This window comes from Fundulus heteroclitus, chromosome 11 (assembly GCF_011125445.2).
Source record: "Fundulus heteroclitus isolate FHET01 chromosome 11, MU-UCD_Fhet_4.1, whole genome shotgun sequence".
Classification (NCBI taxonomy): Eukaryota; Metazoa; Chordata; class Actinopteri; order Cyprinodontiformes; family Fundulidae; genus Fundulus; species Fundulus heteroclitus.
The window spans coordinates 18,317,347-18,342,834 of record NC_046371.1 but is presented as its reverse complement, the minus strand read 5'-3'; the positions used below and the strand labels follow the sequence as shown (position 1 = coordinate 18,342,834).

General features: G+C 41.1%; 1 protein-coding gene across 7 annotated transcripts in view; it reads right to left on the bottom strand.

The window, feature by feature from the left end:
• Positions 1-952: 952 nt before the first annotated feature.
• The window catches only part of dclk1a (doublecortin-like kinase 1a), a 68,638-nt gene continuing 44,102 nt past the window's right edge, over positions 953-25,488 (bottom strand). For 2 of the 7 annotated variants that reach the window (XM_036143023.1, XM_036143024.1), the window contains exons 6-17: positions 21,811-21,905; positions 12,571-12,652; positions 11,758-11,930; positions 11,420-11,539; positions 8,164-8,310; positions 7,261-7,394; positions 7,042-7,119; positions 6,571-6,667; positions 6,404-6,484; positions 6,174-6,287; positions 5,903-5,976; positions 4,198-4,345 (exon numbers count right to left, since the gene is read on the bottom strand). In XM_036143023.1, coding sequence (XP_035998916.1) covers positions 4,288-4,345; positions 5,903-5,976; positions 6,174-6,287; positions 6,404-6,484; positions 6,571-6,667; positions 7,042-7,119; positions 7,261-7,394; positions 8,164-8,310; positions 11,420-11,539; positions 11,758-11,930; positions 12,571-12,652; positions 21,811-21,905 — 1,253 coding nt within the window. In that variant the 3' untranslated portion in view covers positions 4,198-4,287. Of the gene's footprint in view, positions 4,346-5,902; positions 5,977-6,173; positions 6,288-6,403; positions 6,485-6,570; positions 6,668-7,041; positions 7,120-7,260; positions 7,395-8,163; positions 8,311-11,419; positions 11,540-11,757; positions 11,931-12,570; positions 12,653-21,810; positions 21,906-24,823; positions 25,016-25,488 lie in introns of those variants that run through there. The other 5 variants (XM_036143020.1, XM_036143022.1, XM_036143021.1 and 2 more) reach the window with 4 other exon arrangements.

Below are 25,488 nucleotides of genomic sequence, written 5' to 3'. Positions count from 1 at the left end.
TAGTATATAGTATAAATATAATATTATATATATATATATATATATATATATATATATTATATTTATATATGTATATATATATTTATATATATATATATATTTATATATATATATATATTCTGTATATTCTCTCTCTTCTCTCTCTCTCCTCTCTCTCTCTATATATATATATATATATATATATATATATATATATATATATATATATATATATATATATATATATATGTATATGTATATGTATGGGTCTGCACAGAGGGCCAGTTGGTAGCACCGTTGCCTGGCAGCAAGAGGGTCCTGGGTTAAAATCCTGGCGTGGGGTCTTTCTGCATGGAGTTTGCATGTTTTCCTTTTGCATGCACGGCTGTGTGTTCAAAACCATGATTGGTAGTTTAGTTGGTCCATCTTAATTGTAGATTTAGATAGACCAACTAATGCACACACTCATACCTTAGGTATGAGTGTGTGCATGGTTGTTTGTCTTTTGTGACTCGATGCTGCCCTGCTATATATATATATATATATATATATATATATATATATATATATATATATATATATATATATATATATATATATATCCTACACACACACACACACACACACACACACACACACACACACTCTTATCATGAACTTTTGATAACAAATCTCCATTGTCATCCTGTTGGACCATCCCCTACCAAAGTACAGGTATAATAATAATAATAATAATAATAATAATAATAATAATAATAATAATAATAATAATAATAATATAATAAGGAGTACCTTAGTTTGCAAACTAAGGTACTCCTTAGTTTGCAAACCGGTTGGAAAATAGAACTGAAAAAATATTAAGGAGATTTTAATCATCTTTATTCAAAGGGATAAGTCAAAGCAAACCTATGTGGCCACAATTAGGCTGAGCAACAGTGAAAACCCCCCAGACACAAACAATTTTTTAAACAGGTTTTGATTATTACTACTGTTTATTGATAGACCAACGATGAAGAGAGGTACAGGTATCAGTATTCAGGACAGGCTGAATGCAGTGCAGCAGCAGTGAGAGCACTTTGGTTAACCATGTGCCGGAGAGAGTGGGTTTCATCAGCACAACATATTCATACTGCAGCACATTACCGTGTATATGCCGTGATAGGAAGAAATGTGGAAACGCAGATAAATCACACAACTGCAGTAAAATATCCCAGAAAATCAAGTTATAAAAAAAAAAAAAAGTGCGTTTCTGCATTTCGTCCGGCACATCAGTAACTGCAAATCAAATTTGCAGTTACTGATGGCTAATTTTGCACAGAGTGACATCTTTGTCAGGACTGAATATGAAGCAAAAATTATGGTTTCTATTTCTTTTTTTTTTTTTTTCAAAATGTAGATTTGACAGAGTGGATTTATCTAAGTGGAACAACATCAGGTAAAAATGATTCTTTTCATCTTAACTGTTATTGTTTTTCCATTTTGACCAGATGATTCCTGGATTCATTTTTTTTTTTCGATTACTGACTTGATTCTTTTTTTTCTATTCTTTTCAGTTCTTTTTTAATTTTTTATTTTTTTACAATTGTCATAGATTTACTACTAGTAAAGAAATATACTGTATTGTGAACTATCAAAATAAATAAAACTGTTATTCGTTTAACATATAAACAATACTTCATCACTAAACAGTTTTATTATAAGAATAGGCTACTGTATGTCTGTCATGCTTTCATCTAAATAAATGAAGTCATGAATGAGGTTTACAGAGCTTAAATAAGTCCTCCTCTGTCTTTTAACTGCTTTGCACGAGTGCTGCTGGTTTTCATCCATCCCACCATTCTCTCTGTCATCTTTAATTGTAAAAAGACTTTTGTGTAAATAGGCACCCCTCGATACTCATTAGTACCTGTTTAAGTAGCCTTTGGACCATAACAATCATACCTTTCTTTAATGTTGGAAAACAGGTGCATCTCATTAAATTGGAATATCAAAAAGCTAATTTATTTTATTAAATTAATTCAATAGCTGAAAATCCTGTATTACACAGTTATTACACACACAGTGGAATCCATTTCAGTAGTTACTTCTGTTAATTTTGGATGATTATTGATGGCTCATAACTAATGAAAATCCAAAACCCCGTTAATCACATAGCCATATGATTACATGAGATGAAAAAAAAAAAATTATTTTATTATTTTATGGGAGTGTTATGGGGAATACAATTATGGGGAAGTGCTGACTCAATGGTTGTGCAGCTGACTGTCAATGACAGAAAAAGGCAGGTGCTGAAGAGGCTGGATTTCCACAGAGTGCTGTGTACAAGCATATCAACGGAAAGCTGAGTGGAAGGAAAAAGTATGGTAGAAAAAGGTGCACAAGCAAAAGTGAGGCAGCGTCCATTCAAGAACTTGGTTAAGTCGCCTCAACAAATCCCCATAGATGCCTCCGTCAGCTGACAAATTTGATAAAGATTCTGATTTCATGCTGCCAAAACGACTGTCGTGTATGGTTTACTGACCAAGCTATCACTGTGCGTGTTTGGTCAGCAAATTTACCGCACCTAAACATAATAAAGAATCTATGAGATGTTGTCAATAGGAAGATGAGAAACATCATAATCAGCGATGCAGACAAGCTGAAGGCCACTATTAGAACAGCCTGGGCTTGCTTGACATCCAAGCGGAGCGACAGGCGGATTGCCTGCGTGCCGTGCTCCACTGAACTATAGTAGCGGATGCAAAAGGAGCCCCTGAACAAGCATTGTGTGCATATTCTGTACAGTAGCTACATGGATATACTTTTCAGTAAGCTGTCCAAAATAAAAGCCCTCAAATAATATTACAATTTTTTTCTGTGAAAGAATTTTGGGTTTTCAAATGCTGCAAGCCACAAACATCAAAATCACCTGAAATCAACGGCGGTAAATTACAACTCTGGTTACAAACGTGGTGTATCTGAGTTTCACTGTTCGAATCAAGTTGCTAAAAACAAATGAACTTTTCGAGGATATTCCAACTTTGTTGAGACACGGCTGAGAACGAATGAATGACAGCTGTGGTGTTGGTTGAAGATAAAGATCAAGGAGGGTGTCAGTTAATGATTGTGTTAACAAAAAAAGTAGTTCAGATGTCTGCTACAAGCGTTCGGAAGCTGCTGTATTTGTCTGGTTTGAGATGTTGTGACTATAGCAGGTACCAAAGTAAAAAGTAGTGATAGAATGCACCATTAACGTCTTTGTAAAATGTAAACCCAAAGTTAGGAGAAGGCCGTGTGGAGTCTTTGAACATTTTCACTCATTTCTACTTCTTGTAGCTCGGATTCCACTGTTTCATCAAGTCTACCGCAGCCTACTTTTAAACCTCTCCGAGTTCTACTTCTACGGACTTTTCCTTCATTTTCAATCCACCAAACTCTTTAGGACAAGGACAACGTGTTTTTTTTTTCTTCTATGAAAAAGAGAGATACGTATAAAAAAATGCAGTAAATAAACCATGATTAAATAAAGGTTCAGTAAAACATGAACATCGGTCAGAGTTCTCATATTGCCATATTGAGCTGTTCCAGCGTGAGGAAGTTTCCATGTTTGGCCCGGATCATCACCGAAAATGGCAAACAGTTCTTGCCCCTTTCTTGCTCCTTGAGCTCGACATGTGCTCAGATAAGAGAACGTTAAAAAGAAATAAAAGAAAGTCATCGTTCTTCTTTCACCCCTCCATCAATCTCTCCTTTTATGAAATTGGATAGATGGATTCAGGGGATCTTAAAATTCTCTCTCTGTCGTCTTTTCTCTGCTGTTATCCGCAGTGACCCCAACAAGAAGATGTGGAGACATCTCCTTTTCCTCCTCCTCCTCCTTCTCCTCTATACAAGAGGAGCTGGGTGAGGATTTCCTCCTTGCTTCTCCTCCTCCTCCTCCTCCCCTCCATCCAATCACTGGAAGGGCGAGTGGGAGGAGGATTTCCTCCTTGCTTCTCCTCCTCCTCCTCCTCCCCTCCATCCAATCACTGAAAGGGCGAGTGGGAGGAGGATTTCCTCCTTGCTTCTCCACCTCCTCCTCCTTCTCCTCCCCTCCATCCGATCACTAGAAGGGCGAGCCGGGGGAGTAGACAGTGCTGACCGAGCTGATGGAGACATCATCGGAGTCCGACAGGGGGCTTGGATCCGAGGAGGGGTCGGAGCAAGTGTCAGGGGTCGGAGAGGGAGGGTCTGCGGGCAGGCCGGGTAGGCAACTGGGAAGTTCCGGCCGGCGTGCGTTTGCTGTCGTTTCTGCGCTCACAGTCTGGATCATCTGCAAAGGCGACGGTTTCACATTCGGGTGGCGTCCTCGTCTGAGAATCTGCCCCTCCTTATCAAGAGGGGTGGCCTGGCAGAGGGAAGCACAGGAGCACATTGTGATCAGTTCCAGCACGTGTTAATCCAGCAAGGGGTGCTTGTCAGGTAATGATTGCTGTTCAGGTGGACGGTCACAAGAGGAATTACCGAAAGCAAAAGTAAAATGTCAGCACCACTAGCTTCACCAGGGTTCCTACACATTTCTGGGATAATAAGTAATGTGCAATAACTAATGTGCAATAATCTATTTAATACACTGTACCAACCCGTGCAATAATCCTGAAAGAAGCGACTTCTGCTGCTATCACCACGTGAATATATGTCAATACATATATATATATTTATATATATATATATATATCACAGTGAATGTACATATGACATCATCTGCTCACTTCGATTTCGCCTGTATTTTTATTCTTATCTATTTGTTTTTTATTTGTTTTATTCTTTCTCATTTTCTTTTTGATCCACTGTATATTTGAATTGACACTGTATATAACTGATGCACCCTTTCTTACTTTTGGCTCCTTCTTCTGACTATTGACTATTGAGCCAATGTAACAAGTAAATTTCTCCAATGTGAGATCGATAAAGCCTATCTTATCTTATCTTATCTTATCTTATACTATAAGTCAATACCCTTTCAGACTCAAATGTTCAGAGTTTTCATTCTTTTTATAGGCAATTTAAAAACAACGATTGCTACAGTCGTGGACTTTTAATTTAGAATCTACAATAACCAGAGAATGGAAGGATGAAGGGATTGGTGGACAAACGGACGGACGGATGGATACCCAAACCTGAAAAACACAAAATGCTATACTTGTCCAGACAGTGTAGGAACCCTGCATCACTTTTTCTATTTCCACAGAAGGTGTTTGTAGTTGTTTTTTTTTTATCATTCTGAACTCAATTATACGCCAAAGTGACAAGAAATCAGAGACGTAATTAGTTAAATATTTGGTTCATCGTCGCTGATTTACTCGTGTGCGTCACCAATTCCTCTTGCCACCGGCATCTCGACGAGCTATGAAACCCAAGCTCCTCCACGTGTCAGTGGAAAAGGTCAAGCTAAGGGAAGCCAGGCGGGCGAAGCAAAAGAGCAAGGCATGCTCTTATACGAGTGGGCTGGAAGCAACACCTCAAACAGAACTCACAAACACACGAATAAAACCACAGGGATTCGAAGGCACAAACTCGGGAACAACATTTGTTTGAAAAGGCAGCATTCACAAAGAAGTCCTCTGAAAATCGCTGCAACACAAAATATTTGTTGCATTTATCAATGCCATCGCTTTCATCCAGGAGACACTGATAAAAATAAAATAAAAAATAACACGGCACAGGACAGTGCGGGTTAAGCGGGTACGAAAAGTGTGTTGATAACGAGGGAAGGATGAAGGGGAAGAAGCAAACACAAGAGCATGCTGAAATCGCAGCCCAGCAGCAGCCAACCAGCGGGGTAGCACTCAACGATGGATGGGGGGGGCTTGGGTTATCAGTTTCACAGACACCATTTTAGCTTGTTTCAAATATTCTGGCCTCTTTCTGCCGTATTTCACGTCTCCATGGAAACCTGGCGTACCTTATCCAGTACATAGCCGGGTGCTGGTAGAAATCCAACGACCCAGATCGCTGCATAGAAAAGCTGTCATCCAGCTGAACACAAAAGAGAAACCAAACAGCAGCACACGTGAGAAAACTTCACTCGGAAAGATGGATCTGTCTAAAGTGTTGGAGCTAATAGGTGGGGGGGGGGGAGAAAAAAATGCAAGAATAAACGGTCCTTTGTGTAAAACATTTTAACTGTGTGCGATAGCAGTGGAACCAGCTGAATGAGGCGGTTAATAACTTACAGAAATGACCGACACCCCTGCATTGGAGTCGTTGACCTTCGGCCCCGTGTTGAAGTGCTTCTTTATCTTTCCTGCTACAGACAGCTGGTGCTCGTTTTCACACAGACCCTCATTCTGCAAAAAAAAAAAAAAAAAAAAAAAAAAAATCAGCAAGTCAGTGTTTCTGGAGAGAGACAATTCAGCTGAAAAGGAGTGGGATGCCCACGCAAGCTCACGGGCGCTATACTCACAGTAACCCATGGGTGCTCCAGCACCTGCAGGGCAGTGTATCTCTGGTCCACCTCCACCTCCAGCATGGATCGGATCAGGTCCTGCAGAAACAAGCGGCCAGGGGGGTGAGCTTGTTTTCTGTGCTGGCACATTGTCCTCTCCGCGGTGCAACGCAGGGGAGGCTTACCTTGGCTGTCTCTGACACGTTGTCCCAGTATGGCAGGGGAAATTCGAGCTGCCCCATCAGTATCTGATCAAAAAGGGCTTCTTGGTCCTCACTGCTTCTGCAGAGATGTTCATATGAAAAAAAAAATGTATATGAGCGAAATCATTCTCGGATAAAGAATTACAGATGCAATACGACGTCCAGGTGTAGGATATGGCGACATCAAGTGGCAGAAATGAGTAAATGCAGAAACACTGATGGTGCCCCTAAAAAAAACCCATCTAAAAGCTTGTCTATAGTGTCCCATCTAGGCTACTGTATTGCAAATAGGACACTATTGTATAGAAACACCCCGTTCAAAAACAGACAAGACACTTTTAAGCAATTGAACTTAAATACAACATACATATTAATATAATTTCAGGTTTCTGTCAGTCAAAGGTACGCATTGGAACCCCGATTCTATCAATATTTTTGCAAGTATAAACTTACCCTCGAAAGGGTGGGAAACCACACAGTAGGATGTAGGTGATGACTCCAGCTGCCCAGATGTCCACCTTAAGGCCATACCTGTAGCGAGATGAAGAAATGAGTAGAATTAGAGATGCTCCAGGCACGATGAGACGACATGAATCCATTTTGCTCTGCAGCTTTCATCACACATGCGCTGATTTAGTTACACAGCCTCAGCCTCACGGGTGCCGCTCTTACCCTGTCTCTGCAATGATTTCAGGTGCTACATATGTTGGGGTCCCGCAGACGGTGTAGAGGGGTCCGTCCACCACGGTCGCCAAACCAAAGTCTCCCAGCTTCAGGCTTTTGCTGCCATCTGCATGTTCGTACACCTGAATATTACAAAAAAAAAAAAAAAAATAACACGAAGTTCAGGATTTTTAAAAGGCAGCGAGCAGTTTATCTGCCTTACACACACTGATGGTGTCTTTAGTATCAGTCTTTAATGGCTAGTCCGAGATGGGTGAAAGACCAAAGGAGACCTCTATCACCTAAATACAGTTATTAGTCTCAAAATCCTGAGACTCATAATTTTAATTGTAATTTAAGAAACGTCAAAGTTGAACTAGCCTCTCTGTGGTGGGAGATATCTAAGTACGCTGTGGGGAAGATAAGACCAGGAACTCATTTTATTCCAATGACAATCCAACTTTTTAAGATGGAAGCTCCGTTTTACTACTCTTTATTCGTTTTAGGCGGATCAAAAATAAAAACATTTTGCCACGGTGCTCACAACTTTTATTTTTCTAGCTATTCTTTCCTGTCGTCCCTAACTGGTGCTAGAGTCAGACCTTGCAGAGGTGGAAGCAGAAAACACAGCTAAACGCCGGTAGTATCGGTAATCTATTGCAGTTTAAAAGCATTTGAGCAGAACTGAACTTCAAAAGTACCGAACTATCCCTTTAAAGCTGCTTGCGCAAATATAGATAGCATTTGGTTGACGTCTGAAAGTGACCCCGCATCATTTGGGACATTTTCGGGTGAAAGAACAGCAGAAATCGGGTTGTGGAAATGACCAGAAGAATTTGAACCGAAGGATAATCTTCATCAGAGAGAAGATGCAGGGCACCAGAGCTCTCCAAATTACATGTGTCAACTCACCAGGAGGTTTTCTGGTTTGATGTCTCTGTGCACGATGTTGAGGCTGTGGAGGTACTTGATGGCATTGGCCAGATTGTAGAGCATCCCGCTGGCATCCCTCTCCGTGTATCTGTTGGCTGAGGTGATGGCGTCAAACAGATCTCCCCCCTGCGGACGAGTCATTGCGAGCTATTAGGGACCGGGACCATACTGTTGTGGGAAATTATCTGGCATTTTCGTTTCCTCAAACAGAAGTCGACGTGATTCATTTCCAACTTTTTTGGAGACTTTACTGCAGAAAAGAGCGGGGGTTGTGCAAGTCTGTAATTTCACTCTAGTGTTAAACTTCTCATCCCCATGTCTTGTATATTTCCATTTTCAACTAATTGTTTCTGTTAATAATCCCTCCTTTCATCCTTTCTCTCAGACTTCAGCTCATCGTAGTTCGCCTTTTTCCAAATCTCAGCCTCTTCTTTTCTCTCACGCTCCCTGATTCTATCCGTCTTTTTTCCCTGAGCGGGCTAAACGGAGCAGAGGACTCAAATAGAGCCGAGGTTGTCTGTTGTCCAGCCCTGCCTCAGACTCTCTGGATGTGTGGGACAAAGTACCGCAGGGAAATGCCAGACACACTGTCAGGCTTTAGACCTCCCTGGTGACAACTGTTTAAATGAAAGCTGGGAAACAACAGCGCCTACACAGCCGCAGTAGCTGGTGATCCTGCAAAGGTATTTATAGCCCATAGCCTCACCTCACAAAAATTATAAGTGGTTGAAAAATATCTTTATAGAAATAAACCTGAAAAGTTTGCCGTGCATTCCTGTGGTGGTATGTTTAGGGTGCTGTAATGGAAGGTGAACCTCCACCCCAGTCTCAAGGCTGATGCAGACTCCCAGGATTACCCTGTATTTAGCTCCATCCATCATCACATCAACTCTTAGCGGCTTCCTACCCCTGCCTGATAAAAGCATTCCCACAGGACTATGCAACCTCCACCATGCCTCACAGGGGTGACGGGGTGATGCCCTCCATGCATAGTGTTGTGTCTGCATTTGATCCTTCTTCAACATGCTTACTGTCCCATATATGAGTCAAGTCTCGTGCCAAACATCATTTATTATATATTCCGTTAATATATAGTCTAAGAGATGTAAAAGGGGCCCAGTGTAGATGATCAAAGACCGTCCTCACGCTATCTGAAGTTCATGTTCATCATCAAGATGACTAACAACAATGTTCTGCCGTGCGCAGCACATTTGTGTAATTAAGGTTGTTTGCATCACTCCTTGGGGCTTGTGTGAGAATCTACTGATAATAAATGTCTTTTTAAAAGCATCATCATTATCCATGGGTTTAATTTCTCCAGAAGCCTTCCTGATAACGTGTCAAATGCTTTTCTGACAGCTCCCTGAATCCAAATTAAAGCGACTAACCCAACGCAGAAGCAAACAAAAGAATACGTAAATACTAGCGCCTCGCTTTGCACTATTTGTCTCCCTCGCTCCTCTCCGTCTCTGTCATCCTGGCAGCCCCTGCGTTCCACCTCATTCATCCACAGCCTCCTCTCCATCCTCCTCCCACTTTTGGACACGGTGACACGTACGCACATTTCTCCCACAGACTGGCTCGCATCTATATTCTGTAGTACTCCACACGACGGCACGAACAGATGGATCCCATTCCTGGCTCCTGAATTATGCACAAACATTTCTCGACTCAGAGAGCAGGGGAGAGAATGAAGAATGCGAGCACAAGAGCGCCCGGGAGCCAAGGAGTGATTCTCTGCCGTCTCATACTGCGTGACTTCGTCATTCGTTGCGCTGCTCGATCGCTACGCTTCTGTCTCTGTCGTCATCTCTGCCGCTTCCCCTCGCCGGATTGATCAGCATCGTGTGTAATAGAACGTATGCGCAAAAACTCAATTTGGCGACATATCCCAAAGCAGAGCAAATGGCTCCTACGGTGCCTTACAGAAAGAAAGAAAAACCCTATCCTGTTAAAATCTTTTCTCTAAGGCTCTAGGTATTTTATTGGGATCTAACAAGACAACAGCGATACAATACGGAAATGTGAAGTGGAAGGAGAAAAAAAAGGCTGCAGGATGCATGCAAATTAAAAAAAACCTAAAGATTAAAACAAGTATATGAATCCAGATCCTGTTCAGACACGCCTGAATAAAATCCAGTATCACCTAATGAGTAAATATTACCCTTCTGTGTCAAATTTTATCTGGGTATAAATGCAGCTTGTCTGTCAAAGCATCATAGGTTCGATAAAGAACCACAGAGAGCAGACAGCATGAGGGAGACCAGGGGACACAGCGGACAGGCCGGAGATAAAGTAGACGGGACGTTTAAAGCAGAGTTAGGTCATGAAACGATATCCTACATATCTCTGGAGCTCTGTTCAAATCATTTCCACGAAGAGTATGGCATGGGTGAAAATCTGCTCAAATTAAAGACAGCCGACTGATGAACGAATGCCAGAGGAGGTTCTGTTTGAAGTTTGCCACAAGTCTTTCAGGGGACACAGCATACATGTGGAAGAGGGGGCTCCGTTCAGACGAGAATTTAACTTTATGGATTCAATGCAAAATGCTTTGCCTGGCAAAATAATACTACACATGCTTGAACACGTCATCCTCAATTTTGGTGGCAGCGTTATGCTGTGGGGATGCTTTTTCCAGCACAGATGTAGTAATGTAATGGAAGGAGCTCAACACAAGGCAACTCTGGAAGAAAACCCGTTAGAGGCTGTAATATACTTGAGACGGGTGGAGGTTCACCTTTAACGAGGCAAACAATGTGATGTACAGCCACAGCTACAAGAGAATGGTTTACATCAGGGCATGTTTATGTGCTAGAACGGCCCAGTCAAAGTCCAGGTCTGAATCCAATTAAGAATATGTGTCAATATGTGTCAATATCTGCTCGGCTCTCAGTGGGTGATGCTCTCCATCCAGTCGGACTGAGCTTGAGCTACTTTGTAAGGAGGAGTCAGACAAATCTAATTTCTAGATCTGCAAACCTGGTAGACATACTTGAAAAAAAAATGGAAACGCATGCCATACTTTTCAGATTTTTAATAGGAAAAACATTGAAACCCATATCTCTTCTCCCTTGGCGTTCACAATTATGCACTACTTTGTGTTGACCTATCATCCTGAATCCTAATCAGGTCCAATGAGGTTTGGGTTTTAGATGTTAAAGGATGACAATTTTTTTTTTTTTTTTTCACAAAGCACTGCACATACCTCAATTATAACAGGAAACACACATACCTTGACCAGTTCCATGACCAGGTAAAGCTCATTGTAAGTGTCCACCTCTTCGATGAGTAAAACGATATTTGGGTGCTTGACCCGGCGGAGGATGGCCACCTCGTTCTGTATCATGTGTTCCTTGGAGCAAATACAACAACAGCTAAGTGAAACACTTGCATTAACGAAAGTCGATGTACTTAATCAAACTATCCCAGCAAAAAAAAAACAACAATATGTCAAGCTTTACTCGAGCAGCTCAACAGAAGAAATCACAGTCCAGCTGGCTCATTACAGTTTCCCCGCTTGACTGAACACAGATTCAATTCAGAAGTTGCTGTGGGGAGTCATTTGTTTACCTTGCCTCTGCATTTGCCCTTGTTGATGATCTTCAGCGCGTACTCCCGCCCCGTGGAGAGCTCCACGCATTCCCGCACAACCGCAAAGTTCCCGTCGCCCAGCATCCGCCCCACCCTGTAGCGCTCTGATAAGTAGGGCGGCACAGCGGGAACTTCATCCTGGAGAATCTCAGCTGCAGGAGGGGACGATGCAAAAAAAGTTTAAAAACCAATTAAAAGGAGTCTGAAGTTCCCTGATGGTTACAGATAGATTTTTAATCTAAGCATTTAGCTCATTCAGACGCTTTGGTTGCACTCGGCGCTCGCCTTTCTGTCACGCTAACCCTCGGCACAGCTCTCTGAATGGTAATCGATTCAAGCAAATGGAAAGTTAAACATGAAACCAATTTGTAAAGAGAAATGTGAATAAATGAAATGGGTGATCAGTTGAATATTACATTTAAATTAATTAAAATGAATTAAAGTCATGGTTTGCGGGGCTCCCCGAGTGAATAAAACCTCTAAAGGAAAAAGTCAGATTAATTTAAAAGACATTCATCCTATTTCTCTCTAGATAGTGCAGCGTGATAAACGATCAACCATTCTACATGATACACTACAGCATTTTGCAGTAGGGCGTGAAAGGAGGGAAGAGGTAGGGGCAAAACTGCGTTGAGAACACAATGTACAAATCAGGGGAAAACATAAATAAGTTACAGAAGAAAGGTGTCCAAGGTCACAAACACTGACTCGGGTACGCGTGACATTTGGAAGTGTCGGGCTCTCCTTATTTAATAATGGATGAAACAGTTTGGTAACACAAAGGTTCCTCACCTTCAGAAATGACGCCGTTGCCGTCTTCCACCGGGCTAGGAGCTTGGGCGGAAGACAGAGAGGTGGAAGAACCCTGTGACTCCTGCAAAAAGTGAGAGAGAAAGCAGAGGGACGTAACTGTTTTATTCTGTGAGACACTTTTAACCGGTATCTGGTGTCGGCAGAACGTAGGCAATCATCTAAACTCTAGGGTGGGCCTAAATCACTGAGGTTCTGCACAAAGCACAGAAAAAAGTCCCTCGATTCTGCAAGCATGGGCTATGCGCTCAAACGTAAAAACCCTTTCAAAATGCAAGTTATACTGTTTATGTGGTGCTTGTGCAACCCCCCCCCCCCCCCCCCTTTTTACTGCCACCCTGGGTAACTGCCAGTAACCCATATCAAGAACCATCACTGTGTGTTTCATTTATACCTCATTAGTTTTTACATGACTCCTTCATTATGAGACTTTAAGCCTCATTTAGACATCCCATCCATTGAGATGGGAGTGAAACAAACCATAAAAACATCAATAGTATTTCTTGTTTCCGTTAGATATATGCAGTTATACTGAATGAATTAGAAGACGTATTTTCATGAGGCTTGTTTGTTAAATAAAACACCCTTTAAGCCGGTATTAAACATACTTTTTATCAAGCCCTCGTTTCTGCATGAAAATTTGTGCTTTTTTTATTGGTCTGATGCAATATTTCAGTCTTAAATGCTGTGTTTTTATTAACTGGAGGTGGGGTAAAAAAAAAAAAATCACAATTTATCGCAATAAAGGCTTTAAAACATAATCAATCTGTGTTAATCCATATAACGTGATTCCCTGAGTTAATTGAGTCAGTGAAATAAATGAACTTTACAGTAATATTCTAGTTATTGAATATGACTGTATTTTTGTTCAGGAGAAACCCAAATTGGGGTCTGAATGGTCTATAAATAGGTTATGCTGCTGATTGCGAACAGCAGAGTCCTTGTGTCAAAAGCTTCCAGGTTTACAAAGACATACAAGACGATTGACACATTGTGATGGTCTTCACCGTCATGACAGAGAAATGGGGGGTAAAAAAAAAAAAAAACTGCACCGACTTTTACCCAAAAACGACTGACAGTAGTGATCTGCCCTAATTCTTTGCTGTCAGTGCATTTCCTCATCCCTGCTGCTGTGACCTGAAAAGCCCATATCTGAACGGAGCTGTGAGTCAGACTAAAGTCGCATTTATGTAATGCTTGTGTTCGGTCGGGCACTCGTTCCCGGAACAAGAAAACCCACTTTAATATGTGACGACCCTGCGGTGCTTTTCATCTCCTCTTTCAGCTCTTATATTTTTTTCCTCCTCCGTGTGTCCACTTCTGTTGTTTCTCCCTAATCGTACATCTACGCTCGCCGTCTCATTTCAGACTCACATCTCTCTCTCTCTCTCTTCCTGCCACAGAGGGGAAACAAAATGCTGTTGCTATGGAGACTGCTCACAGAGAGAGGAGAACAGCAGCTTATGAAACTTCCAGCGAGGAGACAGAAAGCCTATATATGGCCATTTCCTGTCTGCGGCCTGGGAGGTGAGCTCAACCTTCGATGAAAACCGCTCGCCAGTCTTTTTTTTTTTTTTTTTTTTCTGCGAGGATGCCGGTGAGACAGATGGAGCGACAGACAAGAGTGAGACCGAAGGGACGGGGAGTCTGTTCTGGGTGACATTTATCACGATTATATCATACAACCCCCCCCCCCCCCAGCCAGCTCATTCTGTTATTCCTGCCTCTAGACGTCGACGCTCTTGTTTGAACTGAGTCACGTTGCTTAAAAAACACTAAACTTGGCAAAACCTTTTATTTTGATTTATTTATTATTATATATATTTTTTTCAAACCTGCAGTGGGAAGCAACTCGGCAGCTGAAAACTGGACAGCGGATAAAAGGAGAATTAAGGGAGGGCTGGCTTTAAATGAGAATGGCATAATCGCAGAAGCAGATGTGTCGAGGCAGAAATAATGATCTGCTCTGTAGCGGTAAAGAAAGGCCGCCAGCTGTAGAGCTGCGGATTAAAAATGCAGCGAGCATTTACATAACCGACCGAGGGATGCTTCCAGCTTTGTCCGTGCTGCTGTCTGAATCTGATTTCCAGACAGATCCCCAAGTCTTCCTGCGCTCAGGCCTCAGAGAACCGAGACCCCCCCCCCCCCCCCCTTCTCTCTTGTCACTTTCAGTGCCAGCCAATAATTTTAGACGAGGAACCTAATGCTGTTTGTCTTTGGTGGAAAAATTTAATCTGATTTAATGGAAACTGAGAAGTTTGTTTTGGCCCAGCATGACTCCCTGGGCCTAAGAGGCAAACAAGAGAGATTAGATTACAGGACCTGTCGTCTAGACAGACAGACTTTACCTTTTGCTATTTTTTTTCCCTGCTCTGCCACACAAAGGGAAGGATTTTTATCAAGATTATAAAAGTTTAATCTGCAGAAAGTTGACTTAATGCAGCTAAGAAGGGCTATGCATTTCTATCATATACCCAAGATCCACTTTGTGACCATATTAAGGATCATATGAAGACTCTTTAGAACGAGTGAAATAAACAGGTCCCCTTCAATCCAAACAGAAAAGCAGAGCTGGTCTTCTCTGCTCCCTGACTTCCTAGCTGTTCTCTTGTTTTTCCCATTTTGAGAAGTGGCAAACAGAAACAGGTCTCTATATCATTCATTTTCCTATTCCAAGGAAACAGGAAGTCGTGGATTATAAATGACACTCTGATCGATAAAAGACAAATCTTCACATACATCTACTCTGTTTTACAGGAATTGTTAGTGGCATCAATAATTCCGCAAAAAAAAAAACTATTATTTCTTAACATATGATTTTTTTCTCTTATCCCACTGAATAAAAGTACTTGTTGGAGTTTTCTACAATGATTAATGTGAGATTGATGCAATAGTAACTACAAATGCATTTATTCTAAGGTTTTTACATATGAATAAATGCTAATAAATGCAAAAGAAGCTGCAGCTATTTTTTTGCCACTTTAAACACAAGAATGTATACCTGTGGAGAACATTATCCAGGCGCAGTAGATAAAAAACTCCACTGGGGCTGCAACTGTGTTTGGAGAGCCAATGGGCTCTGCTGGACAGTTTATTAAAAATTGATTGTGATCATGAATGAAAATTAAGAACGTATGAAGCACAAGAAGAAAGACCACCAAATGAAAATGAAACAACACATTTAATGACTCAAACAGATGAAATGAATACATTCAGAGGAAGAAAAAAAAAACACAACACAGGAACAAATGAGCCAAGATGCGCTGGCAGCATCACATGACAACCATGAATGTAATTTAAACTGTTATGTATGCATATATTGTTAATCTCTTTGGAAAAGAGTCCTTTTAGAAGCATTGAAGCTTAACACTATTTTGTTCAAACATTTTTAACAATTACTTATTTAACAGAATCTTCAAAAAAAATTAAATCTACAGATTCAAAAACTACTGGAGAAGCCTCATGTGCTGCAGCCTGTCACATTGAAGAAAATAAATAAACACAACACAGAGAAAACACAAAAGAAAACAGGAAATACAGTACAATACAAGAAGAAGAACAAAAAAAAAACACATTGAAAAGAATGAATGAGACAATGTTACAAGGTTTAATAGACAATTTCTTCTTCATCTCACAGTTTCTGCCTTTCTCACACAAACACGCAAATAATTTAATTTTAAAAAATCATTCAGCACAAAATAGGAACGATAAGGATGAGAGATGGAGCATGCAACTCGATGGAAATTGAACATGAATGTTAGAAGAGTGATCACCCAGCGAACAACCCCCCCCCCCCTCTCGATCCTACAAGGATAAGCGGGTATAGGCGATGGATGGATGACTAAAGAGTGAAGGACGGTATGGGAGACATCATATGGATGACCATAAGCTCCTTCAAACATCTGCCACGGCTGTGTCGCAGATTCTGCCACGTGAACCTTCTGTTTCGCTCACCTCCAATCTGTCGCTTTTTCTTTTTTTTCCCCTCAATGATTTATTTCTCCGCTTTGTATTTTTCACAGAGCCTGCGACCTCGTCGGCTCGTTTCATTCATCTAACATCCGCCTCCCACAGCAAAGCTCGGCGAGGGAGCGGCACATTTAAAGGCAAATATGAAAGAGGAGTGGAACGCTTTTGGAGAGGCGAGCGGCCTTGAAGGGACAACGAGAAGTTTAAACAGAAAGAAGGGAACGAGGAGGAGGGGGGGGGGTGACTTGGTGGCAGCGAAGCAGTCTCTTTAAGCTTCGGCTGGCAGTTAATAAAAATAGGTCACGTTGTGCACAGAATGTGTAAATCAGACAGCGTGCTTGTCTGCCACCGGGGACAAATGACGATTTTATGCATAAAAGCATTTCTTCTGAAGCCTGAAGGTGTGCATGGCTTCCTGGAGGAGCTATACGTATCGGCTGCAGCTTTGCCTGCATGAAGATTAAGTGGTAAAAGCCGCCGTGCCTGTTTATTCTGCTTAAGAAAAATAGGCTGTGGTGAACAGAGCAGTGTGGGCAACGCACTTCAGACAGCAAAGTGGCTCCGTCTACAGCAAGGTAAAATGCTAAGGTGAAATTACATGGCTTCCTGTAATTCATTTTATAATCTTTAGTTTACCAGCTCAACGTTATATTGCTTGTTTTGTCAGAGATGCCTCCAAAAATCGCCTGGTGGTCAATTTTCAGATTTACTGGTCAGAAACTGAACAATGAGACCTTTTCTGATCAGTGAGCGCACAATATCTAAGCGCTACAAAAAAACCAAACTCAAAAAAACCCTCTTCAGTGTGGATACTGTTACTGAGTAGGGTTGCAAAAGCATATTTAATCAGAAGTTTGTCATGGGCTGACATATCGCCACTCTGTTTGATGAATAGCATAGCCTTATTCAAGTATATTTCTATGAAACCTCAAGATCATGCTGAAATATATATTTCACACAACCTTATTTAAACATTCCATTTAGCGACCAACCTTCATATTTTCAATGTCAGGTTTATGTCCATTTATTCACAGAAATTCCTCTTGATTCCCAAGAAACGTCTCCAGCTTTAAAATGTTATGTCCCTGAATTTTGTAACCCCATTACTGAGTGGAGGGGGGAGTAGTTCATTTAATTTTTCTTTTGAGAAAGTACAGCAAGTGAGTGCATGTTTGAGGTTCAACCAGAGAATGAGAGAGAGTAAGATTTTCAGCAGATAACAGAAAGGCTAAACAGAGTAAATATGCTCTATTTTAGCACTTAGAGCATTACCCCTCTGTCTGTCATGTAACTTTCTCTTTTTGGAAATGTTGGCAGCCTTTTGGAAAATCGGGTTCCGACACAGTCTAGGAATACACATGAAAATTGCTGTTTTAGTCTCGCTAACTATATTAACCATACCAATCGTTAAACAGCTGCTGAATTCTGATATTTTTTTAGTTTTAGAATATTGGTCAAATCTTAACTTTTGACCTCAGTTAGATTAGAAAGTATTTTGAATGCTGTTTATATAGCTTCCTGTATTACAGATCTTAAAGACACATCTGAAATCTGCTAAACCAGGCAGATAAAGTACAAAGCCTCTCAAAGATTGCAGATTTAAATTGGTCTCATAATTCGGATCGGTTTTGTTTAAACCTAAAGTGAGAAGTGGTGGAGGGGGGAGAGGATATGTGCATGTGCATGAACCCGGTGCCCGCTTTGAACATTTCTCCTGTGGAATTTATCCACAGGAGAAATGCTGGAACACAGTTTCACCCTTTCAAATGAGTCCTGGGACGGGACTCATTCGCACTCGCTCACAGTGAGTGAGAATGGCTGCAACTGAAACTGTCACAGGGGAGAGAAGGAATATCTAGCAGGCGGCACAGAGAAGCGAGGCGCACGGGAGAGAATTATAACATAATACTGCTGAGGAGTGTGAGGCTGCAGAGTGGAGAGGGGAGATAATGGACTGGAAAGAGGCTGGAAGAGGCTTCCACTCCTCCTTCTAGTCAAGCTGTTGCCGACTCATTATAAAGTGTTTCGGAGGTCCAGAATAATCTCTCTATATGAATTAGGCTCTCAGCTCAGGATGTAGAGCAGAGTTTCACTTCTGTTTTCAGTGAACTGTGTACAAACAGCCAATTTATGAAAGCAAAAACAAAACCGCGTGGTTAAAATAGGTCAGAAAACGCGTTTTTAGGTTTGTTTACTCATTATGTGAGTTCAGCCCACCGTCAAATGTCAGAATAAGCCGTTTGCTTGAAAAAAATAAATCGGTGGTCTTCACAAACCTGCGAGGACAGACGAAGAACCGACACATTACCTTATGTGCTGTTTTACTCTAAAACTATTTGTTTCACTTTGGTGTGTACGTGTCTACGGTTATGAAGAAGAAGAAAATCCTTCTTTTGAGCAAGTTGGAGATGTTCAAAAAAGTCCCTTTTAAAACATCTGTCAGAGAAACGCTAATAATGTACGTGCTAATATTTACACAAAATAAAAGTTAACCTTTTACTGTGACAACCGCACTGCTTCCCAATGAAACTGTGGAATATCACCTGTGGGTGATAGTGGGAGTTGTCTAAATTGGGAAAAGCTCTCCCTGTTAATTCTTTCCGTCAGCTCGGTAATGTATGGTAATGGGATGTGCGCACGTGCCAGCCTGTTTCTTTTATGTCGACCTCGTTCCAGATGAACACACGAGCTGTGCTGCTCGGCTCTCAGTAGCTGCAACCTAAATCGGATCTGTTCCTGCAGACCCCCGGTGTCGCATGCAAAAAACGGACCACCTACAGATCCAACTTGTTTTATCGAATAGCTTATCAAATGTTGCACAAAACTGAACCTATCAAGTTTTTTTTGTTACGCTTTGCGTTCCGCACACATCGGTAGGAATCTCCATTAAGTTCTCATCTAAGCGTCTATAAATTATCTATGTGAACGGCTAAACGTCTACTTAAACAATCTGGAGAAACGTTTAAAGCAAATCATGATAAATGAACACACTTTGTGTCTCGTGAATACACAGTTAAATAACTAAAGCCCAGGGGTTAGAGCTGTGAGACGTCAAGGTGACCCAATCCTGTTGTGGCAACTTGGGTTTATTTAATAGAAATTATAATAATTTTTATTACAGCGGTTGGGGGAAAAAAAATGGAATGTGAAAAACACCAACCGTCATTGCATGGGAGCTAAGGGAGGACCGCCTATTGTTTTATTACAGTAAGTAAGCTACAAGCCGAGCAGATAGCCCCGCTCATTAATCAGCCTATTATGCTGCCAGAGTTACTCAAGAAATCGCAGAACGGAGTAAAAAAAAAAGAGTAAGATTCAGTGTAATAAACATGTAAGGCTCAATGTATTTATCAAAATGTCAAAAGTATCAGTATCATGGATGATGATTAAAAAAAATCGAAATAGTGCATTATTCTATAAACGGATGGTATATTTGTGGCTTTTCTGTTTAAAATAAAAGTGCCTGGATTAGGTTGCACTTTTTTTATGCTGAGTAATCCCATATTGGACCATACCCGGTCAGATCACCACCAAGGCGGACCACATATTTGCAACGGAGCCGACCGTGCAAACCCCCCGTTCAAAAGGGAGTGCTGAATGGACAGCTGACAAAAATGACTGCAAACCACACCACGGCCAGATGAAGAAGAAAAAAAAACAACCATGTAGGGTGAACTAACTTTTGGATAGTTCAGGCCTCACGGCGCTAAGACAACAGCGTCAACCCATTTCCTGGTGATAAAATCTCTCTGACCCCTTCTTTCTTTTGCAGCCCTAGGCAGCTGACAAACCTACGCATCATCACCAGACATCAGGCTGAATAAACTGATTAAATAAGCTGAATAAACTCCAATAAGTCCAATCCGGTGACTGGTTGATCCAAAAAAAACTGTGCAAAGATGGAAGGATCTAACCGGCTAGCCCCAGCAGAGTCTGAAAAGCATTTCAATGTCAGTACGTTGAAGAAAGACTCCATGAGGGGGAAGAATTTTTGACTTTTAATTAGTGAGCTGTGCTGACAACAAAGGCTGTGGACGTAAAGCAAAGCCATCAGTACTGTAACAAGATTGTATTTATCTTATATATCCAAAAGTCTCCTGAGCCACAGACACCACAGCGGCAAACACGGCTACATCATTTGTCTAGAAACCTTTTCATCAAATTGACGACACGAAGGAAACACCCGCAGTCACCTTCGGCCCCATTGCTTGTGAAAAATTTGCGTCACGCATACTGGCTGTAACCTGCGCTAGATTATAAGTTAAGAAGTCAGGGAGGCAATTCAAACAAAGAGCATCCTTAAAGTTCATATACATTGAGGAGTTGCTGTGCGGTTAAAAAAAAAATGAAATAACAAATCTATCTGATTGCTCTTGCTGGAGACAGTAAACACTCACTAACACCACTGTAGTGCAAAAATAAATAAATAAATTCAAATTTACGCTCATAATATCTGGCCCATGAAATCAGGAAACAGGAATTCCAGGACTGTTTTAGAACGAAACCGTTTCCAGTTGAGTTGCATGCTCGCTCTCTGCATCATCCCTACAAGTTGCACTGTGATCGTGATGCTGTCATATCTCATCTCCTCTTTACCGTTGAAAGTGTTTCAAACTAATTTTCAACACAACTTTACAAACAGTTTGAAGTAATGAACCCTCGCTAGTATAAAACCTTTTTTTTCTAAAGTCGTTGCACGGGTGTGTAAATACAAAAAAAATAAATAAAATGACACAACATATCCGCCCGTGTCGTTTTTAGATGCGATGCGGCGGGACAAGTGCTGACTCATAAAACCAGAGATGACTAAAAGCGAGTGCTGGCGACGCGACGCTAACACTTGCAGATAGAACTCCCCGTGAGGAACAAAGAGCAACGCATCAGCATATGTGCTAATGCAACGGACGTGGGTTATTTTTATTTTTTTTCTCCAGCTATTAACACGTCTCCAAAACGTAAGCCGTCAGAGCTTCCCAAGAGCAGCACTGGATGAGATCAAAGCTCCGCTCCCCACCCTGATCTTAGACGCTAAAGGTGTTGGGATGTGCTGGTTTCTTCATTTGACAGTGACTCTAAGATGTAGTTGGCCTATGCTCAGTCACACCTTTGTCCTTTTCCTGAGAACATAGAAGGAGTGCGTTAATGGAATCTAAAATCTACGGGCTTGCGTGTGAAACCTTGTGTGTGAAAGCTCGTGTGTGTGTGTGTATGTGTGTGTATGTGTGTGTGTGTCCTCATGTAATCTGGTCTTACCCGGCGTCTGCTGAGGCTTCCAGGGCTGGTCGGGGAAGGGCTGGGAGACTTTCCCGAATGAGGAGTGGACATCTGACTGGCTGGCATCCCGTTCACTGGAGGGGAAAAAAAAAAAAAAGAGAAAAGTAGAACAGAGAGGAGATGAGAGGGGGAAGGCTCTTAGAGAAAAAAAAAAAAAAACACCTTTAGAACTGGACCGGTGCTTTTCAGGACACTTATAGCAACCCACGCTTCCGCCTGCAGCTTATCCATGCACATGAATGAGGCAGAGTAGGAGGAGGAGTGAGGGAGCATGAAAAGGAAAAACCAAAAATCCATTTTACGCTTCTTTTGCTTCTTTTTATATTTTGGTATCTTTCTTTAGCCATGACACAAACCCTGTTTACATTAATGGCTGGAGGTAAGCAAACATCGTCCTTATTTTTTTGACCGCCAGTTCGTTGCACGCGTGACCTCGGCCGTCTGTTTTTATCCAGATGCAGCACGGCACCAAGCACAAAACAAAACCCAGCGGCCTGATCTCATTAAACACGAAAATCACATGAATTAACATTTCACCCGAATATTTGGTGGGCTTAATGCTGGTGAAGATTTTCAATCATCCAGGTCGTGGTCATTCCAAAAAAAGTAAAAAACAAAGCAACTGGACTTGTTTTCCGTAGTTGAAGACGTTTCGCTTCCTCAATTCAAAAAGTCTGGAGTAATGTGGAGTACCAACATTATACTACGTCTTCAACTACGGAGAACAAGTCCAGTTGCTTTGTTTTTTACTTTTTTGGAATTTGGTGGGCTATTCTTGCTTCAAGTTACAGCATTCAAGACTGTACACACACCTGATGTGGATCTTATAAATAGGATGCTAAAGCTTAGGGCTAACAGTGGGAAGACTGACATGATGAAAAAAAGATTGTAGCAAAAAAATAAAAATAAAAAAATGCTTGTGCCGCCCTCTGTCAGAATTGCGCTCTGGGCAGTGAGCCATGTTACCTCTATCAAATTAATTACTTATTTCTTTGCTTGTCGGTTCGTCATGTTAAGCATTGAATTCTCCCTTTTGAGTTTCACAAGCACATTTTTCAGAAACCGCAAATTATGTTTCAAGGACACTTTATAACAAGGTTCTGGTTTGATCAGACTAAACATTTCAGAGTTTGAAACTGACGCTAAAATTCAGTCCAGAGCTATTAACAAATCTTTGGAATTATTTATTACCACTAAACCGAGAGTTTATGTCACAGTTTGTTAGCGGGTCTCGACTGCATTTGAGCCCCACTACTTCTAGCATTTAAATATGCAGACTAATCAAACATCCACGCAACTCTTTAAAACAAAATTTAACATTTGTGAAAATTTGGTGTTTTATGATATCAGGACCCCTCTGACGATTAATACAGAGGCGGTCTTGATGCCAATAACATAGCACACCGATTACATTTCTACTTGAAGCCACAATCTGATTCATGATTTCTGCTTCAGCAACAAGCTAAAGAGCTACACATCAGTACCACTTTCATCAATTAATAGGCATCTATTGGCATCTTTAATGCACAGCAGTAGAGATTACCAGACCCCAGCATTGGATAGTTTTATCAGGACCTGAACAGAAGAGGCTGGGGAAAAAAATAAATGGCCGTGTGTTACACTAATCTGATGCTGCCAGTGTTGGTCGTTTGATAAAAAAAAAATATTGGAGTGTCTTTTGATTTTTTACATCAGCAAGATGTTTCCAATGTGTATATTAGTGCTACCCTATTTGTTTGTATTTAAGGACTCATTTTATCATCTTTAGTTCAGAGTTTGAAAGCACTTAATGTGAACTATACTATTCTACAGTGAGAGCAAATTGTTTAAAACAAAGGTAAGTAATGTTCAAATTGCTATGGAAAAATCCAGCCATTTTAACTCATCCCCACTAGGAACCTTTTCTTTCTTTTCTGTAAGCAATAAACTTCATGCATGACCTTTCTTTGAAACATTTGTTTCCAACACTTAAAGCACCTTTGATTGAGAGAGGCACAAACATTGGGGACAGAAGGAGGCACTCCCCTGGGGGCATCCTTATTGCAAGGACACTTCTGATCATATAGCTTGTATCAAACCCGGACTAAATTGTTATGCACTGATTGGTTTGGGATCAGCCAAACATTTTTTTTATCTATTTGTGAAAAAATGGCATGCAGTAAAATGGCTTTAAAGCTATTTAGAAAAGACTTGTTTGGTTTTGTAGCAAATGCAGGCTACTTTGGAGAGAACACATATATCTGTTTCTTAAAAACTGGTAACTGAAGGTATTCAGGCAGGAAAACAAAACATAAAATCCAACAAAAGGATTTATGAATTTTTGCCACTTCCAAGGTATTTTACTCCAATCCCTACTTTTCCTTTCTGCCCTGAACCCAGTTTTTCCCCATTAGTCGAGAGCCTAAATCTAGACGGCATAGATTTTCAGAGTTAATCCCTCTTGATGCAGCAGCCGCCAGTTCACAAGCTTTTCCTGTAATGCTTTCTTGCACTCGCATCGCTGAGCCTCAGGATGGAAACTAATAAATAAATAAATAAATAAATGCATCTTCAGAGTCTGGATGCAGAAGCAAGACCTCATTCCCCTGCTGAGATCAGAGAACTTTGTCAATTACTCCAGAGTAAAAGGACCTGGCTTCACCTTCAAATAAACCAATCTTTTTACGCACCAAAGGATCAATTAAACCGATTAATAAGTTTTTGGTGTCGTTCCTGGCCGTTTTCATTGATGAAATTCAGCATCAGTGTTACGCACACACTGAACCCCACCTCTCAACCATAAAACGACATTAAAACATTAAAGTCACAGATTTCCGTCGTACAAAAAAAAACAAACACAAACAAACAAAAAAAGGGAGAGAAAATCGCCGTTCGGGTAAAGCTGTTCGTCAAGGTCATACATCCACAGCGTTGATCGGGGGAAATAAAATATGATCCAGATATTTACAAATGCGTCTCGGGCTTGAAATGGCAACGCCATCGAGCCTCCTACCTTCCACTTCCAGCATGGTGAAAAAGCACAGTGTTAATCCAAAGCGGCGAAAGGAAAGGAGCAGCACCTTTTTTTTTTCCTTTTTCTTTGAACGCGTTCGGTCCGGGTGCGCGTCTGGTAGTAAACTGGTGTGAATGGGAGACGAAGCTGCACTGTACTACACGGAGAGGCGGAGAGGCTGCTTGCGCAAACTCTGACGCGCACAGGGAGCGGAGGGAGAGATAGAGAGCAGGGAGATGAGAAGGAAGGGTAGGAAAAAAAAAAAACATCCAGAATAGTAATTTTTTGGCGGAGCTCGCTTTATATTGCTGCCAAGAAAATTACGTTTTTATTGAATCTGGAAGCAAAACAGAAGCCGACAAAAAGGACTAGTTTTATAGCAACAAACAGAGACTGGGGTGGTTCAGGACAGAGTGTTCTTAAAGCTATATTTCTTGATAAAGAAATGTTCTATTAATGGCCTGAAAACCCACCCGAAAAGCAGCAGCGGCTTACTCAACACCTCCGTTTTGTGCAACGAAGTAGCCAGTAAAATAAAAATGAATTAGTCATAAAATTATCTATGGGAATATGCAGAGAGTAAATGTGACAGACAATGTAAAACTCTGACATTAACTATGCTAATAATAATAATAATTAATCCTACCTAAACGTTTAGAAAGGAA